The following is an 11,099-nucleotide window of genomic DNA, read 5'->3' on the forward strand; positions in this document are numbered from 1 at the left end:
TTAACTACTATGGAAATCAAGTCCTCAATATACATGTACAATTACTATATCTACATCGACTACATTGTCAATACACATGTACACTGTACATAAAAATGCAGTAAAAATTTGTGCATCTATTCAAAAATAATTTCATTCTCCGCTTTTCAGTTTAAGGAAATCCGTGAAGAAAAGAATTATACCCTAAAAATATAAAGTACTGTATATAATGTACATGTACATTGTATCTTCTGATATACGCGACAGCTGAAAAGAGTGGGTGGTTGTCGACTAATTGGTCTTTTCCTCACCAAAGTTCTTCCATTACTTTACAAGTACACTATTATGACCAAAAGTTTGTCAAACAGAACAACTGCTAAATAAAGAGTGTTATTTTCATGCAAGCAAGCTTGAAAGTAGCCCCCGAGTATTTCTTTTTCCCTGAACTGCTAATTCATACATGTACATGTATTCTGACTTTTTAGAAATACACACAGTAACAGTAACTTGAAACTAAGCCTACTTGAAACATGTACATGTACATGTGTTATGTACATGTAGCTAAAATGTAACATTGGGTTTAAAGGTAAAGACCAGTATTGGAAACGCCCCAATTTCAAAAAATGAAATAGAAGCTCTCATTACCAATCATGTGAAAGAATATGTTTTGACTAATACATGATGATGAAAAATTTGCCGGGAAACCGCCTAATAATTCATATATTTGGTAAATTTGTTTCTCTCATGGTCTGTGAGAGATATAGGGTAGTCCCATATACATCTTTCTGTGTATAGTGCTTGTAACTTTACGAAGAATGGGCCAAATTTCTTATCATTTTGATGATTCCAGAACCTTGCAGATCTATGCTAGATGCTACATGTAGATGATCAACCTTTTCTGATCGATTCCACAGCGTTTCTTTCACAATGCAATCGCATGACCATACATGTAACTGGTCTTTACCTTTAATACATGTACGTACATGTACATGTTTACTGTACAGTGTACATGTACATGTAGGACAAGCAACCCTCTTCTTGAATTCTTGAAAAGAAAAAATCCCAAGGTACTGTATATACTGTTCATGTACAGTGTACAATGTACAAGTAATGTGAATGTCATCGATATTCTTTTTCCATATTATTGGTAATGTACATGTGGCTCTGTTTGAACTTTCTAGGACCAAATCACTCAATGCTCCTTTTGCTGGTAATCTTTTACTGATTTCATGTACATGTACATGGGATTTAGGAAGATTCACATACTGCCACTGGTACTTGATGAGTTTGAAGTGGCCCAATACAGAAGCTTTGACCTCCACTCTGGTGCACATTAAATTCCCATTCACTTGTTGTACTCACAAATGAATCACACACATGAACACATGCTGAATGTTACAGCTCAATGCACTCAATTCTGAATGGATGAAGAGTCGAAGACGGTTGAATAAACAAAATCCTTCCAGTCAGCGATAGCAGTTCAATGGAATGATTCAATCATCTACAATCATGTAAGTCATCATTCATAAAATAATATTTAAAAATGACTCACCATTAATAAAGTTTACTGAGCACTATTATTGTAAAGAATTACTACTGTGGATTTGTACATGTACATGTACATGTACATTACTTGGGTATGTACTGTACATATACTGTACATCCATACATGCTCTTACATGGAGCAGAGAGAATTTAGCAGTGAAAAGATCAATTTACAGCTCTGGTAAAAGCAAATTAAAAAAAACTCACACTTTAAAAGAAAGATGAAGACCCCCACCCCCTCCCACAAACGCGGTACTGACCTGTGCCCTCATTGTGATTTATCAGTACCAGTACCACTCAAATGACTCCATACAAACTTACATGTACATGTACATTGTACATGAACATGTAGATATGGACATGTAATTTATGTAATTCCAAATAAATAGTGTAAATGTACACCCCAGACACATTTCAAAGAACTCAGATATGTTGTAGAATGAAAAAAGATCTTCTTTTTGTGTCCATCAAAAACCCATGTCTAGACCACAGATGTCAAGGGGAGTGCAATACATGTACATGTTCATTTGTAGATTGTACATGTAGTTGAACTTCTGTCTTCCGGGATATCGTTTGAAATATAGATCAGGTGAATTATAAGAGTGAATATCCTGGGAATACTTGGAATATTGCAGAGTAGCAATTTACTTCTCTCTGCAGGATGAGATCATGATATCCTGATAAGTACGACCCCTGACCTTAACAGTCATTAATTATAACAATGACAGTCACCCCCTGCTGCTTGCACATGTCACAGGCATGATCAGAATAGCACATAACTATTAAACCTTCCTATTCAATTGGCTTAGATAAGAGCAGAAAGAAAAAAAATGGAAACCGGTAAGTGAAGAAAAAACAATGTCAATGTCAAGGAAAATAAGAAAGTTAATTTTGAATGTCAAGATTGCAAATGATACATGAACCAGTAAGGGGAATCCCCCATCGCATATTTATATTGTTGTTGTAAGGTGTAATGTAAATATCAGGGAGAAGGTGCATGTTTGTATGTTTAAACATTTTACAAAATCCCATGTTTTGAAAAGATGAATACCGGTAGACTTTTTTTTACATCAGATATATCACTCAGCATCACAGCATGGGAAGATGATAGGATCTACATGTACCCACATTCATTCAACGCCCCCTGAATATTCACAATTAAAGATATATGATTAAGATGAATAGATGTACATAGCGTAATCCATCCATATTTCACAACACCACCTGTTTCCACTTTCCACAAGATTTCAAAATATTATTTTTTGTTTTGTTCCACTCACTACTTTCCACTGCTGCCAGGACTACATGGATAATGTTTCTTTCAATGCCACACCCACTCAATCCCCCTTTTCAAGACATCTCATGTACTGTAGTACACTGTAAATTAGATGTCTGGAGAACATGGACTTAACAAGTCATTATACTCAGTTTAATTTGTGATTACTACTTACACAAGTCGTAAATATAATTTGCGGTTATACCATTACTTAGAATCTAATGGTAACCAATGATTTACGACCTGTGTACATGTACAGTACATGTTGTAAGTCCATGTTCAAATGGTAAAATACATTTCTGCAGAAAACATGCCAATATAAAGTTCCAGTGAATTATATTCTGGGTCGAGATTGTGTTACTTTTCACTGTTTTCAGGTCTTCTGTGGAAACAAACAAAATAAGTAGACTAGCAATGCAATGTGCAAATATTTTTGTACACAAATAGGTCTAGAGAGTCTAAGTAAAGCAAATGCCAATGCCATGCCATGGCTTGAAAAATAATTTTAAATGTTTTAAAACTCTTTATTTTTTAACTCATTTGACTCCTAGTCTCCTACTACAACATTAACAGATGTGTACTCTCTGCAAGTTTGCCACACTTTAGTTTAATAAATGTGATTAATTAACAGCATAATCACAATCAGTGAAATCAATGACAATGATGCAATTTGCAAACCATCTCATTCTCACTCCCACTCACTGAGTCCCAGTCACTCGACTCTGTACTTTAATTAATCATTTGTCTCAGCAATCCTTGCATACAAATTAACGACTGGATACCTACTTTACCACAACATAGGTACTCTCATATTCGTAATGAAATGTATTGGTTAAATTATGCTTCAAATAGACATGCTAGATACTCACAATCCAAGTGTTTTTTCTTCGGTCCCATCATCTCCTCAGTCGTGGCTTTGCATACCGACTTCGCCAGGTCTGATCCCGATATCGTATGACGGGCCGCCTGCATGCGATCCACAACGCTTTGTCGTCCAGACATGCTGGAAGAGAACAAGTTAAATATTAGGTCCTAGGTGGAAACAAATCAAGAACACTCTTGGAGTTTAGATGTGTGTAGTGTAGAGTAATTATATCCAAAAATGTCCTCAGAAAAGGTGGGTTGGTCTTGCCGATGCTAGCGGGGAAAACGGCACCTGTCGTGTATAGAGAACATGTAGTATATTCTGTACGTGTAATTTGTAATTGCATACGTACGCGCGCACGTACGTACGCAATAATCATGAACGTACACGTTCAATTTCAATGAGAGGGCGGGCGTGCACTCGCAGAATTGACTTGCGCGCGTATGTGCGAAAAGAGCAAGTGAAAATTTCCAAGTTGACTACAGTATACTTATGTACAATCCTCAAAATGACCAAAAAATATGTGTGAAATATACAGGAATTTCTGAATATAAGCACTCAGGTCTTATAAAATAATATATGAGACTCGTTTATCCTTTTTTAAACATATAAGCAGTGGCGTAGCGTGGGTCTATACGGTCTATACGCTAAGGGGCACTTGACGATGAAGGGGGGGGGGGGGGGGCGGGGCTGCAGTCTATAATGAGAGGATACTCGTGGGTGATGGGATGCGGTACATGTGGCTTGGTGTCTTCTTTTCTAATGTTTTCCCCCTTCCTTTCTCTTTCTCTCTTTTTCTTTCCACCACTGGTTTTACTAGAAAAATGAACTTCCAAGTATTTCCATAATATATTTTTTCAGCAGGATAGTCATCCAATCTAAAATTTTGAAGAATTGTTTATGTTCTGCTTATTAGAAAACCCTTAATTTGTGTACTTACACTTTAAAGTAGTTTGCCCCACTTAAACAACCAAAACTGAATTGTCATATTACATCAGCGACTGGTAGGGATGTGTATGCCTTTCCGGGGCGGCGATCCCGGGGAGGGGGGGTGGTGGGGGTGGGGGGGGGCGGGTGGCCCGAATCATTGGTAAGTTTTATTATTATACACATTTTTCACACAAAGAAACCTACTGCTCGGTAGTAAATGAGTACTATTTTGAATTCGTTTTATAATGTGTTTTTTTTTTTGGGGGGGTACCCCCGTTCTGAACAGTATGCATTCAAATTCACAGGAGTGTTTCACAAGACTAAAATATTGACTTTAAGTTGGACTTAACTATGGCAGGCTGTTCATGCCACGTGTTTTCCCTCACTATTGTGATCTTATGATATTTTTTCCTTCAATATTGAATTATCAGCAACAACAACAACAACAACAACAAACAACAACAAAAAAAAAATCGAAATTCACTAGATTTGTGCCCATGATTTGTACGTCCGTTAAGATACCAATGCCAGTAAATGGTGAGAGCAAACAGTGGCATGAAAGGCCTGTCAGTTAAGTCCAAACACGGGGTGGTGTTTCACTAAGACTAAGATCTTAGTGTTTCATGCCTAATACGGCCAAGGTCTGGATACGCCACTGATCCTGGGGGCGGATGGACGGGATTAACTTATCCAATTTTATGTGTAGACCATTACCTGATTGGATGACGTGCTCTGCCTCCAACGAGATACTGCATAGCCTCCACTGTGTACTGCATAGCCTGCTTCGATTTATCCATCTTCAAGTCTTCTCGAGCTCTTGATTTATTTCCTTATCACCCGGCTCTGTGGCGTATAACATCAGTCAAAATGCATAAAAAGGTTTTAAAAATATGCCGATATTGATAACACATTAAGAAATAACGTCTATATCCGCTTCCAAAGGATTTTTATATTTGAATTGATTTTATTTTAATTATTTTCTTCTGCTTTCCATATAAAAATTAATATAAACATTTTCCGGTATCACACAAACATAAAATACTAAGAAGTACTTTTTCAAAATTATTCATAAATTAATCGATATATACATAACAACTATTATGGAAAAGAAGAAGAAGATAAATTTTCAAATTATCATATACAATAAAGTGGTTAACAATATTATTTTGCGTAAGAAAGACTGCCATTGTATTTGCTAGAAAATATGACAGCCCAAAACAAATCTTATGAAATATATGAATATTATCTACTAAGCAGAATGGACAAATAATTAAAAGCATAAGGATAATGATGATGATGTTGATGATGATGATGATGATGATGCTGATGATGGTGACGATGTTGCTGCTGTTGATGATAATGATGATGATTGTAATGAAGAAATATATACAGGGATGATAAACTATAAATTATAATAATTATGGCAAATACTCAAAAGTTGATAAAGAAATTTTATACCATGAACCTTTTTACATCATTACCCCAGTATAGCTACGGTAACCTATTTATAATGCTCATAACATTCATGGAATAAATCTTACCAGGTATTTACTAAACCAGTGGCGAGCATGACAAATGTAGATTAAGGCTTTGCCAAAGTACCGTTAGGGGGGAGGCAGGGATTCAAACCATTATGGCTCACAGTCCGGAGACTTGACCACTGAACCGCATTACTACAGTGATATAAATTTCCACTGCGCTCAATGTTTCTTGAAGGAGCGACTGGGGTATAATCGTTTGTGGGGGTGTTTCACCACCCCCCCCCCCCCCCCCCCCCTTCCGAAAAAATGACTGCATGGAGTTGATTCGCCGCTTTGGATGAGCATGCGATAACACATTAAAAAAGTATGCATAAGTCGCATCTTTGGAAATGCTTACGCATTTAATATTTTTGCACGCCTTTTGACCGTGAAGAAGCGGACTGGTCCAGGATTTCCGTGTATAAGGCGGGGGGGGGGGGTGGTACACGCACATGCATCCTTTTATATACGCCTATTATGGGGAAGTATACAAAAAACGAACGAAACCAAAAAGATATCTATAATGACATAACATAACAATACAAAAGACCCCAAAAACAAGAAAAGAAAGGAAGAGAAAGAAAGGATAATAAAATTGAAGAAAAAAACAAAGCAAAAGGAAAAAGAAAAAAAAAGCGAAAGTATTTTAAAAATTTGAAAAAACAGATAAAAACAAAACCAACAAAAAAAAACAAAGCGATTCGTGTCGGGCCTGCCCCCCCCCCCCAATCGATCTACCTCTGAACAGAAGAACAGTTCAACAAAATGTGCACCTTTTATTGTTATGACGTGCCAACTCCTGCAAGCCATTATGAATTAGCATACCTTTTTTCAGGGGAACACATGCGAATGTGCTAGAAATTAGAGATAATGCCGATGAAATGTCAAAATAGCCGGGTTCAATATTGCATATTTCATAGAATAGTATGCACTTTATATCCATGACGTAACGAATATTCCATTCACGTGCTAAACAATTATTGATTGATCGATCGGCAGAATGTTTATTAAACGCATGGAACATAGCAACCATCCGGCTTAATTACTTTCGTTATTAAAGACACATAGAAAATAATGTTAATTATTACGCAATATCTGAATATACATTGAAAAAGCGAAATATGAATAACTATTGTATTAATTACAGCATCGAATTTTATGAAAGGATGTTCAACTATCATTAGGGAAATAGAGTTTTCAGATGATAAAAAATGTCCGATTTGATAATATTCTTGCATCACTGGACCATTATCAGTGGAGGATCCAGGTTGGGGTAGGGGTCAGGCTCTGTCCCGCTAAAATTCATTCTGGCATTCCTAAGAACTAAATGTGCCCTTTAATGTCAGAGATTCTTCGAACTTGTACCCCCCCCCCCCCCACCCTGCTGGATCAGCCTCATGTGTTCTATAATATTGATACAATCACTGATGTAGTTTGCTTTGGAGGCAATTATTATGTTATATTGCCAAATTTTGATTAAAATGTTACCACTATTCATTTATTCCTTTTAAAAAAATCTTTCAATCTTTTGTCAGGGTATATCCTGAAAGGATTAATATTGTTATCCTCTCCTACATTATTCGGTATTCAGAAATACTCCTCACACCATTGCACTGCATAATGCGTTTTCACCATTACTGCAAGCGGTGTACCACTAAATCCCAACAATATACAGAGACCAAGGAAATCCAATATACCTCATTTGAGCACGTTTGCGTCACAGTATCTCCGTGTATTATTTTAGACGAGTCTTGGTTTCAAGTTTGGACGCCAGCTGCATCTATACGGACCTTGCACACTGTCATCTAGGTGAGATATTAACTCACTTCTTGCGGATTGACTCTATGCTGTATTCGCCGTCCAAAGTCGACCTGCATGCATAGCACGTTCTGAAATGTGACAACTTTTCAATGATGAAATTCTATTTATAAAATTATGTCTGGTATATATTAACAAACTGGTATTACCCGTCTTGAAGACATTATGACGTCAAAGAACTCACTCGAACGCTTTCCCCAAAAACATTATTATAGAGCTGCATGGGAATTTCTTTGTGGTCCTGCCAAATATTGAAGATGATAATTATTGTATGCACTATCAATGAAATCCGTGAAAAATCTCTTTGCTGAGTCTCGTTATAAATATTATTGCAAATCACCAGATATTAGAAATCCTTTATTCACCAATCGTAACCCGAATATCCTCATATACCAACGACGTATACTATTATTATACTCCACTATGTAGCTCCAAAGAATGGCTCCAATGTCCAAAGTGCAGGATCCAGTAACATTAATGGTTTCCGTCTTGGAGTCATCGACAGACGATGATTATATGGCTTCCTCTCCCATTATATGGTTTCGCACGGGACTCGCCAAAGGATGTCCTGTTAATTAGATAGTATTAATATAAGCAACTTCTTCCCCTCATAATGTTATTCCCGATTCCGTATTCCGAGCGAATTCCTCCTCCTCCAGAAAAATATTGGAAATCTTGAAAAGTACTCTATCCCTTGCGTGGGAGCATTAATAATGCCTTAACCGGAGGCACGAACTTGATGTAATGTCTGCAGGTTGGTCTCTAATGGTATTTGGAAGAAAAGGTCGAGCGAAGAAGATGGGAAATGCAGAAACTTGAGACGAGGTTTCCCTCCTATACCAAAAGACCTGGATTATTGAGCAGAAGTTCAAGTCAGAGTGTCCCCGAATGTTCGTGTGACCCCGAGGGAGAGAGATGCAAAGCTACACGGTGACGTGTAGGCCTAAATACTATAAATACGATGACAGCATTATAAACAAAACCTCTGTACTGGTTTTACACAGATCAATAATGGAAATCAGTTACATGCCAATAGACCGAACTCGCAAATTAGTCCTATTTGTATGGGACGATGCCAAGCTATCTAGTTTGTGAAATGGAATACAATCAATAAAGTTTTCCCTCTGTGATTACAGTGGCTGCATAGATTTGCATATCACGACATTCTGTATTTGTAATCAGCAGTAACATCATCATGTACTATAATATTATTATACAATCACTATCGCGTGTTAAAAGGTTAGAAAAGATGTCATTCTTCTTTTAGCTCGAATAAGATATTGAATAAACATTGTGTTTTAACTGTCCTTCTCATTAGTTTAATTTCTTTTTAACTGGCAACACATTTAATCTACATCTACCATTACAAAATAAATATTCTTCCCTCTCTGCCTCTTTTGAATTTCTTTCTCACGGTCTTTATCCTTTTCTTTCTCCAACTCTCTTTTACACTCCTTCTCCCCTTCTCTCCTCTCTCTCTCTCTCTCTCTCTCTCTCCCTCTCTCTCTCTTTCTATCTCTTTCTCTCTCTGTCTACTAGTTTTCCCTCTTCTCTCTTTCTCTCTCCCTCTATATCTCACTATATCTTTCTCATTGTCTCCTCCTCTCCCGCCCCTCTCCTGCTCCTCTATTCCCCCTCCCCCTTTCCCTCTTCCTTCTCTCTCTCTCTCTCTCTCTCTCTCTCTGTTTCTGTCTGCCTGTTTCCCTCTTTTCAATAATCTTCCTGAGATACCCACACTCGTGTTCATTATTAGTTTGCTGGCTCTCGATTCTCCTTCTCCTTGTAACACCCAGTCGTTGTACACAGGAGTTAGTGGAATTGATTATTTGTTGGTGACGGAGAAGTTCAATTAGCACAGTGTTCTAATTTTACCAGAAGACATGTCCCCAGCATTCGCTATTAATTTTATTCACTGTATACTGCCTAGTATATACTTTTCGGCCAAGTACTGCAGCATGACTCAAAATCAAAGACTAATTCAAATATCATATCATAATAGTTCAAAATGATAAAAAGACAATAGCATATAATATGAATATATTGTATATTTTCTGTTTGTATTTTTTAATTCAATATTTAACGAAATTTACATTAAACCAGTGAGAGTAAGTTGAAACTCTAAACATCTTCAATCCAGCTGTTTTATTTACGACAGTATATACTATATATTTCTAAAACCGTGACGGTCGAATTGCAAATTGAATTATTTGTTATGTAATTAATAATAACGATACATTTTTAATATTTCATCATTAGACGAGCTCTGAAAGCAAACTGCACGAGCATAAGGCTGCCTCTCCTCGAACTATATACACAATGCCAACATTTCCAGACGAAGTTCTTTGTGTCAAAGTAAGAAGGGAAGGGGCGGGATTTCCGGAAGTAGTTGTCAAGGAGTATCAGAGGCGGGGGGGGGGGGGGGGGGGGGGGTCTGAAGCCCCATATCCCCCGATAATTCTGAAATGACTAAACTCGATCATGCCACCATCTCAGTTACAGACAGTAAGGTGGTCTCTTCGTATTCGTATATTTTGTAACTTGTGTTTTGTAAATAAATATTGTATCTTGACACATCATTAAAATGATGAGGAAGTTACTGATACCAGCCCAAGAGGCCGGAGAGGGGGAATTAAAGTAAACTTATGAGCAAACACGGAGGATCGTTTTCATTGTAATTTCTATTATAATGGTTCGATATACCAACTACTTAGCAGTTGTGCGTATAATGATCTGAATATTTTGTTCTTCTTTGAACACGGGTTTTGCATCATATTCAGCGAAAAATTATAATTTATACCGAAAATGCATTTTAGGGCAGTTTTATATAATTTATCCTTATTACCAGGGGTGGCGATTTCTTTTCATGACTGGGGGACGAAATGCGAGGGATCAGGGAGCAGTGGCGTTTTTTTTTTTTTTTTTTTTTTTTGGGGGGGGGGGGGGGGGGGGGGGAGGGCAGAAAAAAAATCCGCATCACCCCCACTCTTACATGTTTTACTTGCAGGCCCCGCGGAACATTTTTCAAAGTGGGTGGGGGGGGGCGGCTAAGTATTTACGATCAGGTAGAGCAAAGCGGGAATCAAGTGGAGCGTAAATTGGCGTGGGGGTCCAGGGGCATAGCCCAATGAAGCTCAGGGATTTTGGGCATTTAATAACGATCAGATGA

General features: G+C 37.5%; 1 protein-coding gene across 1 annotated transcript in view; it reads right to left on the reverse strand.

Annotated features, from left to right (window-relative positions):
* The window catches only part of LOC105440521 (phosphatidylinositol-binding clathrin assembly protein-like), a 71,630-nt gene extending 66,213 nt beyond the window's left edge, over positions 1-5,417 (reverse strand). Inside the window, exons 1-2 of the mRNA XM_030994899.1 lie at positions 5,310-5,417; positions 3,670-3,803 (exon numbers count right to left, since the gene is read on the reverse strand). Coding sequence (XP_030850759.1) covers positions 3,670-3,803; positions 5,310-5,392 — 217 coding nt within the window. The 5' untranslated portion in view covers positions 5,393-5,417. The remainder of the gene's footprint in view (positions 1-3,669; positions 3,804-5,309) is intronic.
* Positions 5,418-11,099: the final 5,682 nt, after the last annotated feature.

Source organism: Strongylocentrotus purpuratus, unplaced genomic scaffold, assembly GCF_000002235.5.
Source record: "Strongylocentrotus purpuratus isolate Spur 01 unplaced genomic scaffold, Spur_5.0 spur5_scaffold_21, whole genome shotgun sequence".
Taxonomy (NCBI): Eukaryota; Metazoa; Echinodermata; class Echinoidea; order Camarodonta; family Strongylocentrotidae; genus Strongylocentrotus; species Strongylocentrotus purpuratus.